Here is a 27,495-nt window from a genome sequence, read left to right on the forward strand (position 1 = left end):
CAAACCACAGCTCCAAGTAGCGTTGGTGGCGCCAGAGGAACAGGCTCGTGCGTGCAACGCTAAACTCTGGTTCTGTGCCCTGTCTGAACAAGATCCGTCCCTCAGTCTAGCTTGGCATTGTGCTCTACACTGACTGGCGTGACTCCCCGGGACCTCAGGCAGAGAAAGGGCCTTCTCTGTCGTCTTGTGCCTTGACCCTTTTCTTACCCGGAGATCAAACCCGGGGCCTTCTGTGCGCCAAACGGGCTCTCCCACTCCACTCCCCAAAGGGGCTTGTGCCGACACACTGCTGGGAAGGCGGCCGCCTCTCTCCCGTCGTCATCACGAGAGCCACGGATGCAGCGTCCTCGTGCGACGAGCCAGGGGGGCGGGGGGAGCTTCCCCTTTCCCACGTGGTGAGGCAGAAGCTGGGGGAGAGTTTTAAGGGGGTCGCTTTGCCCAAGCCCAGCACAGCTCTGCACGCTTGCTCAAGGCCATCCCGAGTTCTCTTCCCCGCACCAACTCTGCTCCCACATTTTCTCTGGGAGGCACCCAGGCCTAAATGAGGAAGGGAGGCGCTCAGCAGTAGAGCCCTACTCCAGAGGGCGGCGGGGGGGGGGGGGGGGAGTTAGTGGCAAAAGTTGTGTTTGGAGGTCCCCTGGCCGGAGGCCCCAAAAGGAAACACTTCCACGCTCTCCCACCTTGGGGAACAGCGACGCCATTTCTGTGACAGCAGCGTGGATCTTCTCTGAACAGGGGACGAAGCTGCTGGGGTAAGAGAGACAGAATGAGGCCTGGATGCGAGAGCCGGAACGATGGGGCAGAACCCCTTCTCTGCGTCTCCCCCGTGGGTCTTCCTTCAACGTAAGAAGGATAAGCCTTCTCACTCACTCCCATCCCAGCGGTACCCAAACTCTGGAGAGCCAAGCCAGAGTTACTCCAGCCTCTCCCCATGTGTTGGACTGCACCACCCATCATCCCCAGCCAGCATAGTGGTCCAACACGTCAGGAGCGTGTTAGTTTGGGGAACACTGTTTTAATCTTATGGATGGAGTAGCTCTTATTCTCAAAGAGGGCTCGAGGGATGCCTTTGTCTTTCTGCATGTGTCCCCGATCTGGGCAGCACCTCCCTCCTTGCTTTGGAGGTGGCCAGTTCAGAACAGAAACTCATACAGACAGGCAGACATCCTGGACAGTTGCTGGAGCCCCTCCCCTCCCTGGGAGCGACCGAATCACAGAGATCCATGGGAACGATAACCCTCTCTCCCTAGGCCGGAAAGAAGGCAAGGCTGGCATGTCAGGGTCATGCAGGGGTGCGGCGCCATGCGTTTAATTCCGCGCAGTGTGTGGGTAGGATTGCCTTGCGCCTGCTCCCCAAATGGCTGCCACATCCCGCAGGCTCCCTTTGCTACGGCATGCATCCCCCTCCCAGCAAGACCCCTGGAACCCAGGGGTAGGGTAGGCAGCCGCTAGGAGGGATCCATCCAGACCTGTCGTGCTTGAACTCCTGTGCAGCTCGGAGGAGCTCCTGGATGTTCTTGGTGACCTGCTCTGTCTTGAGGATGACGTCCTCCGTGCTGGGCAGCCCGGGATCCACGTCCCCTTCCAGTGGTTCAGGTTCCGGATGCAAATCATCGTCCTTGCCTAGGTCCAAGAAGCGCTTCCCGTCCATGCTCCTAGAGGCGGGAGGGAAAGGGGGACAGAGACGTCACTCTCCTGAATTCTGATGCCACGTCAACCACCTATTACTGTGGTCTCCAACTTAGTGTCCTCCAGCTGTGTTGGACTACAACTCCTATCATTCCCAGCCCACATGGCCAACACTCTGGGAGGGCACCAGGTTGGAGAAGGGTGGTCTATTGTATGGCTTTTTGTTTACATCTCGGCTTTTTGTTTAAAAATAACAAAGCAAGTTCCTAGCCCTCGTGATTGGGGGGCGGGAAGAGAGATGTGAAACATTCCATGAAAACCGCAGAATCGATCCAAGTTGCCAAGTATGGTTTCCAGCAATTGAAGATGGGGGTTTCAGTGACCTGCAGAGTTCTGGGCCACCACTCCCATGACTGGCAAAACACAGAACAACGTGGAACGCAAGGATAGGAAGCTGCCCAAATTGCATCGTTTATGCAGGTTGCAGAATCCAACTTCTCTGGGAACAGAATGTGTACTCGGCTGCAGTACATATTTTAGTTCTTTCTAAAAGCAAGGTTACATCCCCGAGGAGCCAAGTCCCCCCTCTCCAGTCCAAGTCCCCCCACCCCTGTAATCCTGCCAACAGAACCCCCTCCCTTACCTGAGTGGCAAATCCCCTCCCTGAGTGTTGTCGTAGTCGCTGTCTGTGCCACTGCCATGTCGGTCCAGTTTTCCAGTCTACAAGGGGGGGAAGAACGGGACAAAGTCAGGCACAGGCGACTTGGCTAGGGAGAAGACAACAGTCAGAGCACTGGACTAGGCTTGTTAAGGCTCAGGTTCAAATTCTCCACTCAGCTACGGAGCTGAGTAACCTGGTGCCAGTCACTATCCTGCACTCCAACATACCTCATAGGGTTGTTGTGAAGCCAAGAGGAGGGGGGAAACACCTTGTTTGCCACCTGGAGCTCTTTGCCTGTCCCGCATCCACTGCATAACCCAAACCAGTCCCCAGAGCTTGGGGTAGGGCAGCCTTTCTCAAACATGCAATGCTTCCCTCGCCCCAAATTAAAATTGGAGACATGCATCTCTCTTGCGCCCCCAAAAGTTGGCTTTGAGAGAACTGGCAAGTCCATAAACAAAAAGCCACCTTCCCCCATCATGTCTGCACGACTGGGCCTCTTGATCAGAAACAGGTAAACCCCACAACAGGGACTCACAGGGAGAGGCCACGGGCAGCCACTTAACTTCTGCCACGGGGGCAGTGGTGGAAGGATTGAGAATCGTAGAGCTGGTGCAGAGATGTGGAGGGAACACTTCCACCTCTCCCCCACCCAGTCGAAACAAAGCTGGAGCGGGTTATCATCCAGAGAAGCAACGGGGAGCCTCCTCTGGATGGAATGTCTCGGGGCCTCACAACAACCCTATTTGTTTTTTTGCAGCAAACTCCCACATTTTGGGAGGCAATTCCTATGGACTATGACCCCATGGCTTGCTATGTGCTCTCCCTCTCCCCCCTCCCCGAAACGTATCGATTCACCATGTGACGTCCGCTCTCCGGTGGGCACGACACGAGCGGTGAAGACGGCGGGAAAGGCATCGAAGAAACGGAGCTGTCCTTCCGGATCTGAAACGCCAGGGGGGAGGGGGGCAGGGGTTAGACATGCAGGTGGACCCAAGTCCTGCAGGGAGAGGGCGGGGCAGGGGTCTCCCGAGAGACTAGGGAGCGCTTGGCATGGCACGACACGGCGCACCTGGGAGGAAGACAAATAGGGAAGGGGGGGGAGACTGGTGGCGCTCTGCCCCATCCAGTCCCTTTTGGCGACGCTCGCCTGAACTCCGCTTACCCGGTAGATGCTTGCTTGGTTGTGCATGGAATAGAGGGAGTCCTCACCCACCTCCTGGTCGGCACAAGGAGGAGAAGTAAGAGGGGCATCCCCTGGTGCATCATGACCCCCCCAGCAGCACCGATTACACTTTGCTGCGTGGCAAAAAAAACCCCCCGCACACGGTTTCCTGACTTTTCTTTCCCACAGGCAGTGGTCAAGAACTGATGCCGCCCTGCTTTGCAACAAGGCATGGCGGGGCCAGCTGAGCGGTCAGCTGGGACCCCTCCCCTCCCAGCATCACCCTTACAAAAAGTCGCATTCATGCTCCATCAAGACGGCTCACAATTAAGAGCCAAGCCAGGGCAAAACGGCCACTCTGGAGCACTCACCCCGGGGTGGAACGGCTGCAGGCGGCTGACCAGGTCATCCCCTGGCTGCTGCCCAAAGGGCTTGAGCCCGCTGGCGCCCGGCTCGTACATGGAGACGGCGTGGCGGTCGCGCCGGTGGGACCCGGCGGCTGCGGACGCGACGTGGCTGTGCTCGGGGCGCTCGCTCGGGGGTGGGGCCACCGGGTGGGCAGGCCCCGCCTGCTGGCGGATCTGCATGTTCTCCGACTGCAGCTTGTGGATCTGAAGTGAGAGTGGCGGGGGGAGGTCAGAGTCACTCGGGAGCATCCGGCATTTTGTTTCCCAACTAGGGCTTGCTGGATACCTTCTGGAAACCCAGAGCAGGACTGCCATATTATTTTGGGGAAGGGCCGGGGTTCGGCATTAGAGCGTTTGCGCTGCAGGTTCGATCCCTGGCATCTCCGGGTGGGGCTGGGAAAGAATCCTGCCTGAAACTCTTGGAAGCCGCTGCCAGTCAGTGTCAACAATACTGGGCTAGATGGACCAAGGCTCTGACTCCATATCGGGCAGCTTCCGATGTCCCTGGTTCTTCAGTCCTTCTCACGTGTACTGCTGCCAAGCCAGGGCCCCCCAGCCTCTACTTGGATGGTGCAGTCCAGCACATCTGGAGCGCGCCAGGCTGGGGAAAACGCGTATCTAGTACTGCAGACTGCAGGCAGCAGCCCCCGGGGGACAGAAAGGGCCCCGGCCGCCGCGGCTCCGCCCCACATGGCGCCACTCGCCTCTCTCTGCAGCCGCCTCAGCTCATCGCTCAGGCTGTTGTTCACCTTCATCAGCTGCTGCACTTTTGCTTCTGAGGCGGCCAGCGCCTTCTTCACCTCCAGGTACTCCTGCAGCGTGATGGGCCCATCCGAGAGGTCCGAAGAGTCCATGCTCTTTGGGGAGGGAGGGAGGAAGCCTGTGAGAGGTGGTCAACTCTGGGGTCAGCGCGGACACGACCCTCGCCCTATGCGGAGACTGAAGCGACGCCCCCTCCCCTTCCGGGAGGGCCAGCGATTGGCGGGACGCCCCCCGCCCCCCAGAAGACCGCAGCTTCGAGGGGGCTAACCCGCCAGCAATATTGCACGGACGAACGTGCGGATTTCGCCAGGGAAGGGAAACGTCTTTCTGGAAGAACTTCACCCTCTGCGGCGACCGCTGGAGCTCTCTCATGCGGACAGGTACTGGGAGGAGGGTAAACGCCCCGTTCCGATTTGAATTAACCAAAACGTTTTGGAGGCTAAAACCTCAAGTCAGTGGTGCAGGGCCTCAGGCCTGGGTGCCAAATTTGGCCCACCTGGAGGTCCACTGTGGCCCCCCCGGGAACATGTCCTTTCCTCTTCCCTTGCCCTCTTTTCCTGACCACGGGCCGTTTGGGAGTCTCCCGGCCGTCGTGCAGTTTTCCCCCATTCTAAAAGGCCGACGTGCCTCTCTGAAGGGCGAGATACTGGCAGCTCTAAGCTGGAAGATTCTGCTATTTGGGCTCCACCCCTTTTGCCTTTGGCCACGCCCACCAGGGGAATGCAGCCCTCGAGAGCTCATCCACAATTGAATTTGGCCCTGGGGCGAAAGACATCCAGCACCCCAGCTCTAAATCGCCATCAGTTGGGCAACAGGTGAGCTTTCCTTCCGCCCCGCAGCACCTTCCAGGGGTCTCACCCGAGCACGGTTGTTGCGACCAGCGTTGGCGCTGCGCAGCAGCTCCTGATCCGTGTCCTCGTCCGAGGCAACACTGTCGTAATCGTGCTGGTCGTCCGGGTCGCTTGGCCCGTGGAGAGAGGAGTCGAGGGCCTCTGCAGAGAGGACAGAAGAGTTACAAGGGAGGGAGGGAGGGAGGGATGGGCAGAACGCCCCAAGGCCGCCCCAGTGTGGCAGGTTAACCCCACGGCATGGGTTTCATCCCCCCACACGCCCCCCTCTCTCACCCCTTTACCTGTGGGGCTGGTGAGGCCTTTGCCCTGTTGCCGGCGCTTTGCCTCACTTAAGATATCGATAATGAGAGTGGCAAATTCCCGGGCGTTAAAGCGAGCGAGTTTCTGCCGCCCCTGGCAGAGAGATTTAAAAAACAGGACATGTGGTGGTGGGAAAGCTCAGCCCCAAGGCTCATTCTGAATGCCAAGAGTTGGACCTTCGGAAGTGATAGTAAAGATGATAATGCCTCTGAGCATGCACCGAGCGCCACTCCCTCAGAGGCGCTCGGGTTCGACACGCGTTTCAGTGAACGTCAGGGAGAATCTGTTAAGTCAGTCACAATTAAAAGCTCAGACCCAAGAGTCAACATCTGGCAACAGGATCAAGTCCCCAAACACAGGGGGGAAATAGATGAAAAATTGCTCTGGGCAAATGCAGACGATATTCCCCGCACCACTGAGTATTTACGTCCTTCCCTGGACACACAAAATATAAATAAATCTAGAAATGAAAGCACCAGGGATTCCAGATCAGAAGACACAGGTTCAAGGAAAAAACAGAAGCCCTGGCATCCTTCTCCCTACTACCCACCCTTACTCCAGAGGTAACCTCTGCTTGGTTGGCCTTAGCCACAGAGGGAAGCCATGGGAGGATCAGGGCCACCCCTTCCCCCTTTACCTGATTGCGTGTTGCCGAGTATTCAGGGTTTACAGGAAGAAAGGGAACTGCGCTGCGCTCCGTCACCAAAGTGCTGTGGTTCTGTGTCGTGAGCCAGACTTTTGGGGAGGGGGAGAGAAGGGGAGCAAAAAGGTACTGTCAGCAAGCCATCTGCCTCCCCCCCCTGCCCCACATACATGCACAGGTTTGCAGAGGCCCAGGTGGTATCATCTCAAGCCTGCCCACAGATGTGGGAACAGCAGGCCAGACTATGGGAGCACATAGGTCACATCAAAGGATTTGGTCGGAAGAGAGGGTTAGAACACAAATATACCATTTATTCATCCCATTACATTTCAAATAGTCTTTGTTGTTGGGGGCACTGGTAAAATAAACACAAGGCTATTTCCTACCAGCTCTGTGACAAAGCGAATCCATGGGAAATAGAAGTTGCTTGATTTACCAGTGCCCCCAGTTAAGAGTGGTCAGAACACGGTAGATTCAACAAATTGCATTTCTGTGCCCTTTCCAGGGTGTTCTTGTTACTGCATTGGTGCCTTCCTGCTTTGGAAGGGAAACTTTCTCTGATAGAGATGGAACACTCCTGTCCCATAAGTGGAGAGAAATCCCATACAAATGGCAGGCTCCTATGTCTGGAATTGCCCCTACATCCCCAAAACATCTACAAACCTCTTTCCTTTCCTGCCTCCAAACTAACCTTTCCCCCGGAACCCTCCAAATATTGTTGGACTCCCATCAGCCCCAACACTTGGGGACAATGGGACCTGTAGTCCAGCAACAGCTGAAGGGCAGTATGGTCCACATCTCTGCTGTAACCTTTATTCTTCATCCTTAAATATGAGAAACTGCATTCAACCACATCCAGCTTGCGCCTCTCTCAATTCTTCTCTTTCTCTGCAATTTACGCTGTTGTCAGAATCTAGCCGGCATGATCCTCACAGAAGGGATCGCCTGCGGTTCCCGCACTCCCTAGAAGACCACAACGGGCACAGCGTCGTCACACACAATAAATAAGAAAGAACCACCAACAATACAGAACCATTTCTTCCATGGAATAATTTCCCCCTCTCAATCGATGCCCCAAACCTATTAATTTCCAAACCAGGGCTCTGCAAATGTTAGCACTGTTGGGATGTGCAAAATATCAGAGACAGATAAAGATGAGCACTCGGAGAAGGCTACCATCCAAGTCCCATCCTCCACCGCTTCATCTCCACGTAACTGTGGCCAAGTCACTCACTCTGACAAAGTCAGTTCCCCACAGTATGAGCCGCCTAGCAGGGTTGTTGTAGCAAGAGAGCACACAGACAACCCACAAGGCTGCAGCTGGAAACTCTGCAGCGTTGCCTTGCAAATTAAGGCTGCAAGGTCAAAGGAGAAAGCAAAGCCCACGACGCCGAGGGAGAAGGTACTTCCAAGTAATCCTATTCAGAACACAGTTTCGTGGGGATTTCCAAAACTGGAACCAACAGAAGCTTTCTCGATGCGACTGATCAACAATAGTGGCATTACGCCGAAAGGCACCCAATATTTCCATTTCCCTGCAAACAACAGGCGAGTGTTCAACTGGTCTCGCCCCACCCCGGATCTCTCTCCCTCTCCATCTCCCTGGGCGCAGCTCAAAAACTACTCCATGCAGCCAAACAAACATTCAAACCATCCAGTCCGCCGAGCGATGCTGGGAGCGGAATCCGTGTTTAAAAGCACGCACAGGAAAACAGTTACTCCAGAGTAACACGGAGCAGGAAGGGGCAGTCGCACCCATGGGGCCAGGGCGGGAGATGCCCAAACCGAAGCGCAGTTTTCAGGCTCTGGATAAACCTCTCTGTGCCCCCGCAAAGCCAGCTGGAATGCAGGGGATCGAGGAGAGGGCCCCACCCTAAAGCTCGGAAACACTCGGCTGGCCGTCACCCAGCCACGTTTCGATGGACGCATCTCAGCCACGCACAGATCCAGCCCCTCACCTTCCTTGCCCAGCCCCGGCAGGGCCGGGCACTGGCACAGCTTCCAGAGGGGGGAGCTGCGTTTGGAGCAAGCCGCGCCTTCCCTCCGCGGGAGACTTATCCCGGCCGGGCCGCGGCGGAGCTGGCAAGAGGCCACAGATGAGGCTGCCCAGGAATGAAGGGGAGGGGGAGGGGGAGCGAGGCCCACCCCGGGTGGCCGGGAGAGGCAGCGAAGTGGCAGCGTTCCCACAGAGCCACGGCGCGCTCCTCGCCGCCCCCCTCGCTCTTTGAGGGGAGGGGGGTTGTACTCCGGGGCAGAACCAAGCACACCGGCACATGTCAGCCCCCCACGCCCTGCCCAGCCCCACGGAACCCACCTTTCTATACTCTCCCCTTTACTGACTCTCGCACGGGGCTGTCTCGCCATGACTCAGCCCTGGGCCTGTCTGGGCACCGGCCAGCAGACAGAACCAGCCAGCTCCCGGGTGGGCAACCAACGGCCAGCTGAGATTTGCCAGAGCGGCCGAGAGCAACTCACACGAACATCCAAAGCACTCTCGCATTTTGCAAGGTGTGCAGGAGCATTCTGCATACCAACTGGGGGTGGGGGGAGAGCGCCTTTTAAGCCGCCCACCCTGTTTTGAGAAGACACTTGCATGGGTAATTCACCGTCCCCCGTTTTTATCCTCACAACAACCCTGTAAGGTAGCTTCGGCGAGAGAGAAGGAGACCAACTGGTCCAAGGCAAGTTCTGTGGCTGAGCAGGGATTTGAACCCGGGTCTCTCCACTCCACCAAGACACTGCCAAGCCCCCACCCGTCTAGCTTTGAACCAAATAAAAACAACTGCATTTGCAAGAAGACTCCTAAGCCGAGATCCACACGCCGAACCCACGAATCATTCGCAAACCATCTTCAACCCCCAGGCAAAAAAAGCCTTCCACCTAGGCTCCGGGAGGTGGGCTGCCTCCCGTGCCTGGATTCTGCAGCAGACAAATGTCTTCCCTTATTTAGATATTTATACCTCGCCTTGCTACGATCAAAACTGAACTCGAGGAGGCTTACGGATAACGGATAAAGTCTAAAAGACCAACCATTTTTGGAAAAAAGGCAATCCTATCGACAAAACAATCCTAACAAAAGAATTAAAACAGCATCATAAACAAACAGTACCAACAACAGCAGAACTAAAAAATAAGCCTTCCCCAACTCAGCCTTTTCCAGACATGCTGGATTGCAACTCCCATCATTCCCAGCAAGCATGGCCAATGGTTGGGGTAGATGGGAATTGTAGTCCAACTCATCTGGAGGCTACCAGACTGGGGGAGGCTGTGTTGCAGTTACACCGCAGTCTTCCCTAATTCAACGTTTTGGACTACAACTCCCAGCATCCCTGACCATTAGCTGTGGTGGCTGGGGATGATGGGAGTTGCAGTCCAACACATCTGGCTCGGCGAAGGCTGGATTAGAGGAATTCATTTATTTATTTAAAAAACGCCTGCCAGAATAGTACAGTGTTAAGAGAGCCCTTTTAAAAATAGACAAAGAGGGGGCCAGATGACACACACATCCTGCCCCACCGTGAGAGGCGACACCCATTATTTTGGTGCCACGACTAAGCAATGGAAACAAGGGACGACCCCCCTCTCAAATCTTCACAATCAGTTTGCTGCAATCAAAGCAGAATACAGGAGTTCTTAAAAGTCATCTAGTCTCACCTCCTATCCAGCACCAACCAGCGAACAGAATACAGCTGCCTTTGCAGAACAAACATCTCCAAGTGACTTTTGCAAGTGAGCCAATTTACGCCAAAGCCCAAAGCCCCCTCCCCGCAAAAACTCAATCCCTTTGATAAAAAACCATTTTTATGGTAGCAAGAACACCAAACTAAATCTCTGTTAGCCTTTTTTTTAATTAGCACTTTTATTTTGGTATATAAAACGCACATATAATGCATGCACACATACCCACCACCATTCAATAAAACGTTTCAAAGTCAGCCTAATAATCCTAAATTCTCCTTTGCACCCACAGCCGAGCCCGAAACCCCCCTTTTATCACCTTTTCCTTCCCAGGAGCCCACACAACCTAAACCCCAAGAAGGGGAACCCTGAGTCCTGGGAAATTTTGGGTATCCGTATCCATTGGAACCAGAGAAATCCACGTAACAAAGTAAAAGGTGTGGGGAGGAGAAGAAAATAGAAGGATAAAAATAAATACATAGAAGAACGACAAATTGAACATGGGACCAGAGGCCTGGGAGTTACGCTGCATCAGCTGGAGCTCCCCCCCACCTTTTGCACGGTATAGTATAGTATTGCCACAAGCAACTGGGTGCACAGTGCCACCAAGAGGCTGACAGAGGAACCACAGGTGAAGGCAATAGTGGAGAATGCGGGTGGGGGGACATGTTATCTGCCCCCTACCTTTACACTTTCAGAGGGGCAAATGTTGGAAGAAAAGATACCGACACCAGACATTGTGGTTCAGCAGAAAAAAACAAACAAACCCGCACATGTACCGTGGGAGTAGAAGGCCCCCAAATCTCCCACCACCTGGCCCCCCAAACAAGGTCTCCAACCCCCCACCATTCACCTGCATCATTTTCGCGGCGGTCGACCTCGTCGTACACATCCATGGCCAGCTCCTCAAAGAGACGGTTGCTGAGCTATTGGGGCCAGGGAGGGGGCGAGAGGAAGCGAGCTCAGCGACAGGACATGGCATGGTAACGCGGGGGGGGGGGGCTGCAGGACCGCCAGGAGGCATCACTGTCATTTGGGGGCTTGATGACCGCAACGGAGCACTTAGGGGTCTCCGGCCCTCTGGGGGTGCCCTATGCCTCACCCCCACCCACTGCTACCTTGGTGGCTTCCCGCATTTTGTGCAGCTTGTTCCTCATTCTAAAAGGTTGGAATGACTCTCCAAAAGCCTCATTCGTGGCGGGAAGAGCTATACATGAAAATAGGTTGGTATTTTTTGCATTTCGCCCCCCCCCCATTTGCCTTCAGTCCTGCCCACCATAGGAATGCGCCCCCCCAGAGCTTCTCCTTGGGTTCGGCCCTCGTGCTGAAGGAGGTTCAACGCCCCTGGTGTAAGGGATATGTAGCTCACCACCTCCCCCAAATCCTGCTCTACACCCCCCCCATTTCACCCACATGAAGGGCCATATTTATACAAGCACGCCTTTTCTGGACTATACCACTTGATAGGTGAGGGGTGGTACGGGGCAAATCCCCACAAACTGCTTGGTCCATGTCTAAAAATATGGCATGTTCCAGGAGAAGAAAGCCAGGGGTAGGGTCTTGAACTGGCCGTGGGTGGCTTAAGGGACAGGCTGAAGACTAGCCCCTGGATTTCAATGGGGTCACAGACACTAGGCCGAGGGAGCTGTGCCCCCGGCCCCGAAACTCAGAGTTGCCCGAGGCTGAACTTACCGCCTGCAATTTCTTCTTGGCTGCCTTTGCCAGCTCAGAGAGGTCCAGGCTATGGGAAAAGAAAGAGATAACCCATCATCCCTGTCCCACAAGAAATTAATCTAGGGGAGGGCATCATTGTCTATTCCCGCCCCCCTTCCCAGCCCCAATCCTGCCCAGCACCAAGCTCTGTTCAGATCTGCAGGATACCCTAATGAAGAAGAGGCAACCACCAGATTATTATTGCGGGGGGGGGGGGTAGGGGTAGGAAGCAAAGTCATCAGCAGACGGATGGCCCAAGGGGAGATATAGGACAGAAACGTAGAGCTCAAAGGTGAGGAAGAGGAAAAATATGTGAAAAGAAAAAGATCCTAAGTTTGTGGATGTTTTCCCCAGGGTGTAAATTTCTAAGCCAGGGGATTTTTCAGCCCGGCGCCAGGGTGGTGGTACAATCAAAACAGATGGTCACAAAATGTTTCATTAATCCCCTCTTTGCACCCAACAATCCCCCCCCCCACTGAAAAACACACACAAATAAATGCACATTCTATTCCCTGGGCACAGGTAATGACCCACAGAAAGAGGGGGATGGGGGCAGGCGACAGCAGTCACATGCAGTTGAGTGTCGAACCCCCCGGTACCTTTGCGACATGCATTTTGGGTGCACTCTGAACTCCAGACAGGCAGCAGGGAAGGAAAAGGACAAACAAGGACGTTAAAAGAAGAGCCCCCTGCAAAAGCCCCCGAAGCATCTGCACAGGGCTGCCTGTGACCGCAAACTCCTGCTCGATGCCTGGGCCAGGGTGTTAAAATGCTCTCCTCTCCCGAGAAGAACGGGGGCTCAACCTGCCTGACATCCCACCCTCCTGTCTGCAAGCTCAGCCCCCACACCCGAAGAGGCAGGGGTCCCCTCCAAGGTTCGTAGGTCCGTGGAGCAAACAGGGGCAGCCGCTCAAGCTTAGACCTGCGTATTACTGATGCTTCCAAAGAGGTGGCATTTTTGAAATATCATAAAGAAAACTTGCGCTTCTTTTATCTGTATCTACAGGTATTTAAGGTTGGGTGACATCAGGTCCACAGGCCAAATCCAGCACTCTGGAATTCCCCAGGAAGCCACACACCCCTGTCCTGGCCCCACCTTCTTTCTCCCAACCGCCAATCATTTGGCGGTTTCCCAGTTTTTATGAAGATTTCCCCCCCATTCTAAAAGTTTGAAATGCTTCTCCCAAGGCTTAGCGACTGGCAGGAAGAGCTTTAGGCTGGAATGGGGAGGGGGGCTTGGCCCCACCCCCTTTGCCTTTGGCCCCACCCACAACTGGCTCGAGGCCTCTGAGAGCTTCTCTGAAATTCAGCCCTCGGGCTGAAAGAGGTTCAACACCCCTGATCTTTATATATGGTTTCTAAAGCAGTCTTCCAGCATTGCTGGCTAGGGGATGCTGGAAGTCATACCCAGGAGGGCACCAGGCTGTGGAAGGCCGTTCCAATTTAAGTTTAATACCTTATCTAAAAGCAGAGCTGGCCAGATGTTTGGTTTGCAGGATCAACTGGCCCCCGGTGCAAAAAAAAAACAGCTAAGGAAGGAAGGCATTGAATTGAGGACCAAGGGTGCCTCTGAGCATATGCTCGGCCCAGAAATTGATTTTTAATGACAGAAGTGGAGCTCACACACAAATCTATTCCAATTCCACCCCAGCACCCAACACTTTCTTGATTTCGGCAGCTGAATTTAGGAGAGAGGAAAAATCTACAAGGTCCCATAGGGCAAGGAAAACTCTGGTATACAGGACTTCACTATTTTGTATTATTTTAGCAGCGAAATACTGGAACTTAAACAATATTCTAGTGTTTAAAAAGCGGCTTATGACATTACACTATGGGGATTTTGCCATTTCGGATAAGCTAACCTGGTACATCCGTGTTAAAATAAAGAAATATACATAAGCTGAATGGAGCTGACTTGAGGAAGAAAGGAAGGGTTTCAAAATCGTAATATGGCAATCCCACCACTTTGCTATGATTTAGTTTTGCATCGATATACCCAGTACAGAATAGATTTAAAAAAACAAAATAAATGCTGATTTTTATGCTACTGCTCTTAGTAGGAAAGACCGTTAACGTTTTTTCATTCGCAAAGACAGTTATACAGAGCACCTCACAAAATTATCCCCTCTGATTGACCCCCCCTTCTCTCTACCCTTTCTCGGCCTTGAACCCCCTTCTAGGAATTGGTACAGATGCAATCCGTACAATAGCCACAAGGTGGCAGCAATTATGCCCTCTGGAATATAAAACGAGGGCAGATTTTGGGAGAAGAGTAGGAGCGTTCCTCACCTGTCTGCCATCTGCGGGATGATGTAATGCCCGTTCTTGTGGTCTGCGCAGAAAGACAAAAATGGTTAAGCAATCCAGCCAGGACCTCCACTGAATCCAGCTCCCACCCTCTTACACAGATTTCCAAAAATAGGCTGAAAAAATACAGCCAGGTTTGCTCTCTCTCACACACGCACTCGCATGTCTGCTCACTGCGCTGCGGCAAAAATCTAGGGCCAAGAATTTTCAGGAAAGGAACAGAAGAACAGCAGGTGCTGTTATATATCTGCAAATAGCAATAACACCACTGGTTAAGGGTGCAATCCTATGCACGTTTAGGCAGAAAAGGTCCTACAACTGGGAATTGTAGGACTCTTTTCTGTCTAAACATGCATAGGATTTTAGGACAATTCTCTGTCTGAACATGCATAGGACTGTAGGACTTTTCTCAGTCTAAACATGCATAGGATTGCACCCTAAGTCACTTTGAGTCTATGTGAGAAAAGAAGCTTCCAAACAGAAATTAGCTTACAACACACTTGCATTTACAGTATTATGCATGATTCCAATTGATGCACACACAGACACAGACACACACTAACAATATTATATAACTGGAGAAGATACAACAGGGCAATCTTAGAAGGTTCACCATTTTCACAAAGGTAGCCTTGTAAACACAGGACTTTTATTTCAGTGATTTATTTCATTGATGTATTTATTTATGTGTATGCAAATGTAATATACCACAGCTGAATTTTTTATATATATATATATATATATATATATTTATTTATTTATTTTTAGGGCAGCTTACAAAAACCACTCCAATAGCAAACAGAGCTGGTGAGTGCTGACAGAATTGTAGCTGAAACACGGCCACTGAGAAACAAGAGTGAGGTTAACGGTGGGCTTCTGCAAAGTTTGCAGAAGTTCAAAAATGACTTTGGGACAGGTCCGAAACAATAAAGAATAAAATATAGAACAAAACATCCCTGAGGCAAAGGTAACAGGCAGCATAAAACAGCACAGGGAGTTGAAAGCCATGGAAAATTTGACAGGTCTAAAACAGGGGTGTTGACCCTATTCCAGCCCAAGGGCAAAATTCCATTTCCAAGAAGCTCTCGGGGGTCGCCTTGCAAAGACGGGTGGGACTGAAGACAAAGCGCGGTGTGGCCAAAAGTACGGCGTGCTGCAGCTTAGAGCTCTTCCTGGCAGTGTCTCGGCCTCTGGAGAGGCCTTTCAGCCGTCCAGAAGGGGGGAAAACTGCACAGAAGCCAGGGATCCACCAACGAATCGTGCGCCTGTGCATCCCAATCCCAGGCACACACACACACGTACACACAGACACCCCCCTTCCGTTCTCTCACCTGGCTTCCGCCCACAGAGATAGAAAGCCAGCCTGTCAGTCAGCTCATACTGGCACTCCACCAGCCGATCCGCCAGCTCGTGCTGGGACGCCTGCCTGGGGGGGGGGGGTCCAGCGGTCAAAGGAGGCCTGCCTGAGAGAGGCAGCGTCCACCCAATCCCAAATGTAAGTTGTCAACTACAGCACAGAACTCGTGCAGCGGGAGGCAGACTCCATCTCTTGGCTTGTTGTTTTTCTGGTACGCTTTGGGGACAGCGCCGGCTGCCGGCAATATAATTTGCAACAACAGATCCGCCTTCCCCACCCTCCAGATGTGCTGGGCTTGTTTAAAAAAAATAACATTCTATAAGTATCATTTCACTGTACTGAAATTGTACAATACAAAACAAACAGCACAGGGATGGCTAAATATAGAAAGATAAATGAACAGCCGTTGAAAAAAAATCTAAAAACTACGCCTGGGGGAAAAGAGAGCAAGGTTTCATTAATGCTCTATCAGGGGTGTCGTATCAGACTCAGTTGTATTGGTCCCCAATCCTCCAGCAAAAACTGAACTCAACAACCCTGTGGGAAAGAAGAAAGATCAAGGGAGACAGCAGCAGGCAAAGCAAACATCAGGGCCAGCTCCAGTTGGAATGTGCCCCCCACCCCCCACCCCAGGAGACAAGCGGGTAAAAAGGGCCATTCCACCATCCCGGTTGTGAAGTCTGCTTATTTTTTCCTCTTCCCTCCCCATCACTTTTTCCTTGCGTGTCATGCCTTTCTTTTTTTAGATTGCAAGACGGTGGGGTGGGGGGAATCCTTTAAATAAATAATAAACAAACAAAGAGCACACCAGAAGCAGCCAATGCCAACCCCCACCTGGCATAGTCAATGGGGGTCCGTCCGTTCACGTCGGGGGCCCCAGGGTCAGCTCCATACACCACCAGCAGCTCAGCCTGAAGGATCTGTCCCGCTTTGGCGGCGACATGCAGGGGTGTGGTCCCCTTCTCCTAGAAAAGCGGGGAAGGGATAGTTCAAGCACGACACGGCACCCGTTCCTCCTCAGCTGGTCTCCGGCTGAGCATTTAAAGGCAGGCCCGGCCATGCGAAATGCAAAACTGGGACACAGGGCTCTCACCGGGTGGAAGAAGTTGGCCTGAGCACCCAGGGAGAGGAGGCGCAGACACGTCTCAAGGTTTCCCGTCCGGACACTTGAGTGCAGTTGCTGTGGACAAAGGAGACAGGAAGTCCGGGGGGTAGGAAAACGCAGGTGAATTTCGTCCCACGGTGCAGAACCAAACGCGGCTGGGGAGCTGAACACCCCCTGACCTGGCTCTCCGTGAGCCAGATCATGTCAATGGGTGTGGTTTATTTATTGCATTTATACCCCACCTTTTTTCCTCTTGCAAGGAACCCAAGGCGGCTTACATTATCCTCCTCCTCTCCATTTTATCCTCACAACAACAACCCTGTGAGGTAGGTTGGGCTGAGAGTGTGTGACTGGCCCAAAGTCACCCAGTGAGCTTCCATGGCCGAGTGGGGACTAGAACCCAGATCTCCTGGCTCCCAGTCCAACACTCTCGCCACTACACCACACTGGCTCTCTGGTTGCGCCCACTGATGTCATCCCCCCCAGCCCATTTTGACTTTCTCCATTTTGCCTTTCTCAGATTGCCCCTGGAGGAACCCTAAGAGGCTCTGCAGGCCGGATACGGAACCTCCGTGGGCCGAATTAGGCTCACGGGCAAGAGATTCCACACCCTTGCTTTAAAACACTGTAAGGCGAGCGAGTGCTACTGACTCGTCATATTGTACCATTTTTTTTCCTTTTCTTTACAAGTGTTCCAATTAAAGGGCCCGGTCAAGCTTTAAATGTCTTTGAAAATTAACATTTGGCCGACTGGGGACTGGCATGATTTGGCCAGCTGGCCAGGGATGATAGGAGGTGTAGTCCAACATGGCCTAGAAGGTGACAGCTTGGGAGAGAGCAATTTAGGGCCTGGAAAAAATGTCTGGAAAACCCGCACCCCGGATAACGTACACAAACACACGTTATATGAGCCCGCCCACACGCATGCACCTTGCTGAGGTCCTTGGCGGTCACGCCATCATCGTCCCGGCATGGAAGCTTGTGGACAAAGGCCAACATCTGGTATTTGGCACGGATGAATTCAGACTTGGTGGGGCTGCGAGAGAGCAGAAGCGGAACAGTGAGAGGCAGGAGGGAATTCTGAAATGCGGGGGCACAGCGTGACTCCCCACAGCAATGCCCCCAAGGAAAGTCCCAAAATGCAAGCGGATGTGCTGATCTGTATGTGCAGGAGCGCCAGTACATAGTATAATACCCAATTTATCAGGATCAGCGATTGGTCGAAAGAACAGCGAGTTGGGAAAGGTTACCATCTCGGGCTTTGGATGGAGAGAGACGAGATTCCACGAGAAAAGGAAAGAGATGTCCCCAAACAGCATAAGACCACTGCAGCTAGAGATTTTCCAGGAGCTCCCCCCCACACACAGCACCAGGGAGACAAACTTCATTTCAAAACCAACAAACCAGCTCTCCCCGTTTGTTCATCTTCACCAGGAGCTGGTCTTGTGGAAAGTGAATGGGTCTGAACTGCCCATTCGAGACCAAGCTGCTCCCAAATACTTTGCATTCCCACAGGGAGCGCTCACAATTATGTGCCATTGCTGGGAAAATCCATTTCTCCTCCAGCTAGGTAGGGACTGCAGCTAAGCTCCCCGGGAAGTCTGAGGGGGGCAGGGGGTGCCATCAGCGTCCCTGCTAAGAAAAGAATCCCGGGGCTTCGGCCCTGCGAGCCCCGGTGCACAGCACCGCTGGAGGCATCACCCCAACCCAAGCCTTCCCCCCCCCAAGGAGCACTGCTGAGGGTCACTCCGCCTGGGAGCCACGCCCCTAAATCCCAGTTCTGTGCAGGCATGTCAGGTTCCTGGATAACAAGGCCAAAGAGCTCTGCACATGGTCAGAGGCTCTGCCTTCTCTTATGACCACTGCTGCAATTCGAGCATGTCAAAGTCCCAAGTTGCAAGGTTTTATTAAAAATGACAACAAAACACAGGAGGAAGATAAAATAATAACGTGGAGCCCTGTTGCCACAGCAATCAAAAATAATGGGTAAAATACGATGTTAAGTCCTACTTAGAGTAGACTCATTGAAATGAATGGGATTTAGGTCAGTCATGACTACCCTAAACCCCATTCATTTCAATGGGGTCTCTCCAAGTAGGACTTACACTGGATTTTACCCAATAATCCAACTAATACAGATGAACAAATGCAGAGAAAGCCTAGATAATGTCCGGGCAGGGGGATTCCCTTTCCCCTCTTCCTTCTTCCAGGAGTCAGCACAAAAGCAATCCAAACTCTTTTGGAAGCGGTCGGCCATCTCTTAACTGGAAGTATTCCATAACTGGAACCGTTTTGGTCCTGTACAGAGGGCCGCTCCAAAATAGATGGGAGCTCCTGGATTACGCCCCTGACCGACAACTAAACCTTCTGCTGTGGTTAACAGGTTCAAAATTAGTGCATCGCCTGTCCGCGGAATCATCGGAAGCACCCTGGGCAGACACAAAAGGGTCGAGTGGTGCTGGCGCCAGCTACCTGGGCAGCGGCTACATGCAATGGGAAATTTATGGTGACAAGCACAAGAAGAGCGGTCATGCTTTCCCCTTCTCTGGACCTCCAGCCCAGTTATTTTCTAAGTCAGCCCTCCCCAACTGGGCACCCTCCAGAGGTTTTGGACTTCAACTTCCATCAGCCCCAGGCAGCATGTTGGGAATTGTAGTCCAAAATCTCTGCAGGGTTAGGGGAAATTGTTCTAAGCCTTCCTAGTTTTTATCTCGTGGATTGAAGCATGCCCTTTTCTCCTTTTTTTCAAAAAACGGCCAATAAAAGAGCTTTGAAATGATGCTCCGCTCACCCTTTGTGGCGGGCCAGTGTACTCAATTCCAGAACAGTTGATGCCCAACCACCAGCCTCCTTGGAGGGCACCTGCTGCTCCACGCCCCCCCCCCCCAGTACTCACTGGACTTTGTCCTGGGGGTTTGCCTTGCGCCTCCCGCTCTGGACTTGCGCCGGGTCAAGCAGTGAGTGCTCCCATATAGAGTTGGCACCATTACTTGCAAGAGTGTGCACCATCTCAGGTGGGCCAGGCGAGGGGAGAAAAGAGAAACAGAAAGTCATCCGTCAAAAGAATGGATAACGCAAAGTTGGGGGAACCGTCATCCCTGGCAATGCACCCCTGCAAAGCTTTGGGGTTCACCCAACGCCCTCCTGGAAGACCACAACTCCCATTATCTCCCCCAGCCAGCATGGCCACTGAGTCCCGGAAACCCTTGGAAAGCAGGAGACAGAAGGCGCACTGCTTCCGAGCATTTCCAGGCTGTCCAGGAACGCTCCTGCTCTTTCCCCAAGCTCAGGCAAAGCATGGCGATCCCCCCTGGCGCTGCACTCGCCAGGTGAAGAGACGCGCCCCACCAGAGGCAAGTGAGTTTGTGGACCGTGGCATGCGGCAGCGTGGAGAGGAGCAGAAGCAAGGGGGCAGGTCTCCACCCGCAAGGAGCTTACCATTGGAACTGGGGAAGGCCTCAAACGGGAGCTGCCACCATCCTCTCCGGGTCATTTCCTTACCGCTGCCCCCCCACCCTGGCAGAAGGTGAGCCCCTCCCCCCACTCACCTGCAACAAGGTGGCGGACCAAGAACTGTGCCTCAGGTGTTTGACGATGGAGATGTGGCGCCCGAGGCTGCGGTGCACGCTGCAACACTCGTCACACACCAGAACGCCACGGTTGATGGATGCCCAGCCAGGGTCTGGAGGAAGAGAGCATAACCGCGGGGCATGTCAGGGGGGCGGCGCATGCGTGACTCACGGATGGCAGAGGCCCTCAGCGCCACCTACAGGCCCCAAGTCACATGCGGCCTCTCCTGTTCATTCGCCCATGTATTCATGTGATTGCTAGCCCGCCTTTCCACCAAGGCGGCTGGTGATGAAACGAGCCGAAATTTAAAATAAAAACTCGGTTAAAACAAGAATAAAACAATCCAACGAAAGGAGCTTTTTTCCGACCGTTTAAATGCACAGTAGGAAAACGAAAACTCAGACCTTCCACAAATCAACACGTCCGTGAAGAGTTAAAAGCTGGTTTTTAACATCATTGTTACTATTGGTAAACATTCCGATTAAAACGACTTTTAACCTATCACAGATGTGTTAATTTGGGGAGGCTGGCATTTGGTTTTTCTACTGCGCATTCAAATGGTCAGAGAAAAACTGCTTTTGTTGGATTAACGATCTACAACAGGGCTGACCAGGTGGCAGATCTCCAGGTGTTTTGGACTTCAACTCCCAGAAGGCCCTGCCAGCACGGCCAATGGTCAGGAAAGCTGGGACTTGAAGTCCAAAACACATGGAGATTTACTTTCTACCTGCCCCTGATCTACAAGGCTTTGTAGGAGAATACGACTATCTTCACTGGGGATCTCCGCAACGGATTCAAATGAGCTGAGATTTCTATGAATCCAACCCACAGATTTGGAAAACGAAACCGCTTTTTCCAAGTCACGTGGATTCTGTGGACTTGCAGAGTGCTTTTTCACTTTTGAATAATTGTATTTGCACTTTCGCATTAACTAATGCGCATTAGCGTACTTGTGCAAGTGTGCATAAGTGCTAATGCACACTTGCAGTAATGCACATTACCGCTAATGTGCATCAGCACAAGCAGGATGGTATTCTGGTTTAAAAAATCCAATTCTGTCAACGAGCGGACAGTGGAACAAAAGATGCTCTACGATCCACGAAACACAGATGGAATGGATTGAACAAAATCCGCACCTCTTGAATCTTCGCTGACTTACTGATTTAATCAGAAAACAAATACACTAAGAACACAACTAGAAATGCCACAATAAGAGAATAAAAAACACACCCAACCCAGCAGACCCTCTTAAACCCCAAAGGCCTGCCTGATGAAAAAAGTATTTCGCCTGACCTATCCCCATTTTGGACCAGAATGCCTCAGGGGCCACATGTCATAATATAAGCCTGCCAGGGACGTTCATTCCCCTTCAGATTCCATCAGTGTCTTGAAATACGTCTGGCACCTAAATTTCTTTTGTTTGTTTTTAAAAAAACAAAGGGGTTCTGGGGCAGAGCCCTGCCTGCAATTCATACTCTCTGCCTCAGAAAGCACCAATTCCCATAAGTTGAGTAGTTCGCTGCTGGTCAGAAAGATGGTGTGTGTGTGTGTGTGTGTGTGTGTGCGCACTCTGTACATGCTTGGAAACCCATCTTGTCGTTTCACAGCTCCAGGACCAGATCCAACTATTGCTTCAAGGCAAACCATGGCATACTCCAGATAGGTTGGACTACAATTCCCAGAATCCCCCAGCCAGCTCTCACAGCATCCGACCTCATGCACATTGCCACAGGCTGTGGGAGGGAAGCCCCCCACCCCCCCTTTCTACCCAGCCCCACAAATCTGGAAACCTGGAGGCATTTGACCTTTCCTATCTAAATCCACTTTATGCCAGGGCATTTCCCTGCTGCGTTCCTGGAAAAATGAGGGCGGGGGAGGCGCCCATCAAAGATGCACTGATGTACAAAAGAAGAGACACACCTCTGTCCCTGTCTGGTTGCTGAGGAAACCCTAAAGGTTTCCCTAGCAACTGAAAGAGGGGGTGTTCTGCTGGTAGCTAAGGAAACCCTCCCTCGGCAATGCTGTGACAGAGAGAAAGAGAACGCCAGCGCATGGAAGGCCTTGGCACAGGAAAGCATCCGGGTGTTGGAATCTCGTTCCCCGGCGCCCGAGATCCCACGCTGCTGCACACAGCAGGCAACCCGTCATAAACGCTTAGCAACTGGACCTTCCCCCTCGGCCAGAGAGAACGCCCCGCAAGCTTGCCGTGACATCCTGGAACCTCAGCCAATGCTTTGCCGGAAGCTGGCAAGGCCAGCCGAGTCTCATTACACCAACCGGGTGATGGCATTGGAGCCATGGGAGCTAAGTAGGCCCTTGTGGTCCTCCCCATCCCAAAGACGTTTCTTGGGAGCAACACAGGACCCCACGTGGCAGAACGAGAGCAGCAGGGAATGTCCCGACCGCGTTTCCGCCGGGACACACGGGGACGCAGCCTCAGCCCCAGGGAAGGGTTGGCCCAGGTCCACAGCAATTCCCGCAGCAGCGAAGGCATGAGAACACCTTCAAGGGGAGGCCAAGCAGCTCAATGGTGGCATCCCTGCTTGGCATGCAGAAGGTCCCGGGTTCGATCCCCCGGGAGGGCTGGGAAAAGGCCCCCTGCCTGAAACCCTGGAGAGCCACTGCTGCCAGTCAGCGTCGACAGTACTGGGTTGGATGGACCAATGGGCGTGATTCAGTATAAGGCAACTTCTCAGGTTTCTATTTGAATCAGACCTTTAGTCGGAACCGTGACAACTAGACACTTGGGAAGGCCCCTGTTTTGCCTTCTTCACACAGTGCATAGCTGAACTATGGAACTTACTACCACAGGATGTCATGATGGCCACCAATTTAGATGGCTTTAACAGGGGGTTAGACAATTCCTGGAGGAGAAGGCTATCAATGGCTACTAGTCCTGATGGCTAGGTACTACCTCCAGCACCAGAGGCAGTGAGCCTGTGTACGCCAGTTGCCGGGGAACATGGGGGTAGGGTGCTTTTGTGCTCATGCCCTGTTTGTAGGTTCCTGGTCGATAGCTGGTTGGCCACTGTGTGAACAGAATGCTGGACTAGATGGACCCTTGCTCTGATCCAGCAGGGTGCTTATGTTCTTATGCATGCAGAGCATCCCAGGTTCAACCCCCAGCATCTCCAGATAGAACTGGGAGAGACCCTTGTCTGAAACCTGGGAGAGATGCTGCCCAGCAGCATAAACAACACCGAGGCAGCAGGACCAGGGGTCTGAGTCTTCCGATGTCCCTAGTTCTCAGCGAGGATGGCTCAGACAAGCTCCCCCCCGCCCCTCTCTCCAGCTTCCTAAAAGCATCAACAGAGCTATTACAACGTTCCTGGAATGTCGGCACAGGGGAAAGTTCAACCACAGAATGATGGAACCCGACCCCCGGGGAGAATGAGGGAGGCTTCTAGATGAGAAGGCCGAAAGACCTGGGCAGGTGCAAACTCTGGCAACCCTTCAGTTTAGAAATTCAGTACTGGTTCCCACTCACCCCTGCTTATTGCTCCTCCCTCTAGGCCACGGGCTGGCAAAACACAGCCACCATCACCTCTGAATTCATGGGGTACCCCCCCCAAAATTAGGGGATTTTTAAGGGGGAATGTAAATATAGCTTTAGGAGGAAAAAATGGTGGCCACAGAGCTCCAGAAGAGCCACATTTAGCTTGCTTGTAAATTTAGCTTGTTGGGGAAAGATGCTCTAGGCTGAACAGGCCCCCTCCCAAAACATACATGCCCACTGTTGGCGTTTTTCTACCCTCAGTATTCGGAGGGGGGTCTTGTAATGAAAAATAACTTTTAGAGACATAGCCTCCTGCGCACTAGGTGTGCCAGAAGACGACAGGTGACAGAATGATCTTGCACACTGCAAATATATTCGGGTAGTGGGGAAGGATCCGGGTTTCAGCATTTATCCTATTCTATCCATCCCCCCACCCCACCCCAAGCAACAGCTATCTGACTTGGCAGTTAAAATGCTGTGCCAGTGTCTTCACACCCTCCTTTCTGTGCAAAAAAAAAGGCCGCCCACACACGCTGCTATTCCCAGCTCAGCACCCACCCCCTCCATCCCCAGGGAGGTACCAAAATTTGCAAGCCTAACCCCTTTCCCTCACCACCCCCATTCAGGGCAATCGATACCTCCCAAACTTAACAGCCTCCTCCTTCCCCCCACACACCCCATCTAGAACTACCCACCATTCCTTCTGGGGTTCCCTTCCCAAAGTCTCCGCCAGCACAGCCTGAAGCAGCAACAAGAGTGCCTCTGAGCATGCAAAGAGTTCACACTCTAGAACCCCAAGCAGTTCCAGGGAATCTACAACCAGCCTGTGGAAGGGAAGGGGAGAGAGAGGGAGGGAACGGCTTCCCGATGGTTTGCCATGGCTGGGGTGCAAAAAGCGCAACACTCCCAGCGCCTCTTGGTGAGGAGTTAAGCGCCGCTGGGGGGGCTCTTGGCAAGGGGGACTTTGAGATCTTGTTCGCCCCCTCACCCTCGTTGGCTTCACCCCTCCTTCCCCCACCCCACAGCAACACTGGAGACCTTCTGTTCCCCGAGCGCGAAAACAAAGGGACGTTTGACTCCAGCCAAGGCTGTGCATTCGGGGGGGGGGGGGGCGAGGGGAACAGATGAGCAACGCTTGGCTGGAATGAAGCTAGGCCTATGCCAACCTATGGGTGGCACCCAGGCCAAGCCGCGGCACAGGGCACAACCCTGCCCCGGAAGTTGCGGGGCCCGCTATGACCCAAGAGGTGCGGCACAGGGGATGGAGAGCCCTACCCAATGGAACCCCAAGATGCGGAGGGACAACTCTGCCACGGGTGACGCCGACGGCACACACAGAGAGCTGCGGCCATCCTGACCAGGACAGCTGACCACACCGCATGTCGGAGTTCCCTCACATCTGGCCCATGATTCTGCACTCCTGTCCTCCGGCTACTGACCGGCTGTGCCTCCCACCCCAGGCAGCAAGAGACATCCTTCGTAGGATGTGCAGACGGAGATGTTTTTAAAGTCAGGGCGCAGGGGACTGAACCTGGATCACCACAGCACTATTCTGCTCCTCTCCACCGCCACTGCAGCCCGTGCGCTGTGCAGGGGTGGAGCTGTACAGCGAGATAAGAGGTGGGGTTTTTAGGGAAATTGCAGGAAGAGAAGATCCAAGTGCAGCTTGGTCGATGGAGAAAGGATGCGGAAAGGCAGGCGAGAAGGAGAGGCAGGCAGGCAGCCCCTCGGCAGCTTTGCCGCCACTACCAGTCATGCACCAGACTCGCTGCCCTGTGAGAGGCCGACCTCCTGAGCCAACCTCAGCGCTGCCACAGTGCATGACCGTTCCAGCCAAGCCCCTCCAGGGGAGTGGGGGACATCGGTCAGCCCCAGAACTGGTTGGCCCTGGAATGCTTTAGCTATAAATGGAGGGCTTTGAGCAAACTCTGGAGGCATTTTCCCTCACCCACATGTGCCTCGGTTCTCTCTGCAGGTCTGGAACCCCAGATCGCCCACTGTAATTCGGGCATGGCCATCTGACCTCCTGACGTCTTTGGCACACATTCATTCATGTGCTGGGGAGAATCTCCTCTGCGTATGCTCTTGAGAACTTTGGCAAAAAGAAAAAAAGCCTAAGAAGGGAGTGAAATCAGTCTGCCAGTCTTGACAAGGGCAATGTGCAGAGCGCATTATGTGCCCAAATGGTACCACTCCCCATGCAAAACAGACAACTTCCCAGCTCAAGAGCTCATATCAGCCTTTCCCAAAGTGGGACCCTTCAGATGCAAGGACTACAACTCCTATCTTCCAGAGGGCCCCAGGTTGAGAAAGGCTGACGTCGACCCCTTTATCGGGATCTTGGTTTATCAGCACCTTTGTCAGGGATGATCTGGAAGTTTTGGATCTGCCCCCCTCCCTAAATCATTTGGGGACCCAAAAAAGAATTCCAGGAGTTTCTCCTCAGTGCTATGCGGAACTTTCGCCAGCCCAAGCACATAATCCAGGAAGAGAAAGAAGCGGGGTGGAATGTCCGGCCGCAGCCAGAATCCACAAACTGGGGGAAGGAACGTGGAAAGGTGTTTTGGCCAGCCATTGTTAGCAACCTGGAATTAATTCAACTGCTTCTCTCACTGCAACCCCCCCCCCCAACAACAACAACGGAGAATCCATTCTCAGCACTTCCCTCTCCAGACTCAGGGATCACCGGTCACGAAACCTGCGCAAGAGTTTGTGTAGAACATGCGTGAGACTCAAAATGCTTAATTTGGGGAGGGGGCTATAAAATTCTGCCCAAGTCCCCACTTTGGTCTGGGGTGCAGACTGCCACTACCACATTCATGTTTTAAAACCCCTCATGCTAGCCCTCATGACAGCAAAAGCAGGCTGAACGTGTGGGTCATCAGGGGGATGACAAAATTTCAGAAGACAGAGGTGGGAGCTGGTGAGGACTCCCAGCAGCTGTCAGCTGGGGGGAGGAAGGTATTCCAGTTCTCTGCCTCGTCCAACTTGGCTAGCAGATAATATTTTTATATGCCGCGTTCTGCTGTCTGTAATTTAGTTGTTTCAGACTGTTGTTTTTAACCTGAGCAGTTTTATCATTATCATTTTGGTTCTTTTTAAAAGATCTCCCTATTCCTGTACAACCCCTTGGGTGCTTTACAGATATGAGACAGATCAGGGTATAAATATCTAAAAATAAAACAAAAGCAAACTTTAAAAAAAGAAAGAAAGGCAGCAATAAAACTTAACAGGGTTCAAAGGACAATAGCAGGAAGAAAGTGAGCCAACTCCACGTTTAAAACAGACTAAGCAAGCAAGACAGCCATCAATATTCTAAGACTTCAGTCAACATTTCAATAAATATTTGTAGCACTTGCTTTTTGAAGGTTATTCCCCCCACCCTACCCCAACGCAGGACACAGAAAAGGTACTTCCATTAAAAGGAAGTCCTCAGGTTTTTTTCTGCTTGGCCTCTTCCCGTTTTGACCGATGAGACAAGTTTTCCCATCATCACAAGCCCCAGGGTTTCGTCTCGTTCAGACAGACCAGGGCTGCACGGCTGCCTTCGTTATGAGCATGGCTGTGCGTATAAGCATGCACACGAACTGCAGCTCCCTCTCAAAAAACGAATGCTTCTTTTAAAAAGAAAAATCTAAGTTTCTAGACCTCATGTTGCTGGAAAGCATGTGGCCCGAAACTGTGGAAATCTCAGAAGCCAGAGAGGGCAGCTGGACAAGGTTTCCAGGGGTTGGGAGTGGGGGGCAGTGGCCTTAGATCAGATGGGACCCACAGATGAGGGCAATCCTCAACACACACCACTTCCATTTGTTCAGCTGTTGGATACTTTTATAAAAATAAACACACAACTG

The 27,495-nt window shown here is 52.8% G+C and overlaps 1 protein-coding gene across 6 annotated transcripts in view; it reads right to left on the reverse strand.

The window, feature by feature from the left end:
- GIT1 (GIT ArfGAP 1) overlaps window positions 1-27,495 on the reverse strand; it is a 37,397-nt gene that overhangs the window by 1,636 nt on the left and 8,266 nt on the right. For 2 of the 6 annotated variants that reach the window (XR_014786169.1, XM_084823037.1), the window contains exons 2-20: window positions 20,127-20,260; window positions 19,475-19,587; window positions 17,509-17,614; window positions 16,567-16,653; window positions 16,308-16,438; window positions 15,448-15,542; window positions 14,099-14,141; window positions 11,789-11,837; window positions 10,950-11,022; window positions 6,413-6,510; window positions 5,757-5,868; window positions 5,483-5,616; window positions 4,567-4,719; window positions 3,827-4,066; window positions 3,456-3,509; window positions 3,149-3,235; window positions 2,273-2,349; window positions 1,470-1,655; window positions 681-744 (exon numbers count right to left, since the gene is read on the reverse strand). Coding sequence is in view for 4 of the 6 variants with exons in the window: in XM_084823037.1 (XP_084679163.1) it covers window positions 681-744; window positions 1,470-1,655; window positions 2,273-2,349; window positions 3,149-3,235; window positions 3,456-3,509; window positions 3,827-4,066; window positions 4,567-4,719; window positions 5,483-5,616; window positions 5,757-5,868; window positions 6,413-6,510; window positions 10,950-11,022; window positions 11,789-11,837; window positions 14,099-14,141; window positions 15,448-15,542; window positions 16,308-16,438; window positions 16,567-16,653; window positions 17,509-17,614; window positions 19,475-19,587; window positions 20,127-20,260 (2,036 nt within the window). In the remaining 2 variants the exon portion in view is untranslated. Of the gene's footprint in view, window positions 1-680; window positions 748-1,469; window positions 1,656-2,272; window positions 2,350-3,148; window positions 3,236-3,455; window positions 3,510-3,826; window positions 4,067-4,566; window positions 4,720-5,482; window positions 5,617-5,756; window positions 5,869-6,412; window positions 6,511-10,949; window positions 11,023-11,788; window positions 11,838-12,408; window positions 12,436-14,098; window positions 14,142-15,447; window positions 15,543-16,307; window positions 16,439-16,566; window positions 16,654-17,508; window positions 17,615-19,474; window positions 19,588-20,126; window positions 20,261-27,495 lie in introns of all 6 variants that reach the window. The other 4 variants (XR_014786168.1, XM_084823036.1, XM_084823035.1 and 1 more) reach the window with 3 other exon arrangements.

This window comes from Heloderma suspectum, chromosome 16 (genome assembly GCF_057233095.1).
Source record: "Heloderma suspectum isolate Gila_16-S chromosome 16, 16-S_ref, whole genome shotgun sequence".
NCBI classification, from domain to species: domain Eukaryota; kingdom Metazoa; phylum Chordata; class Lepidosauria; order Squamata; family Helodermatidae; genus Heloderma; species Heloderma suspectum.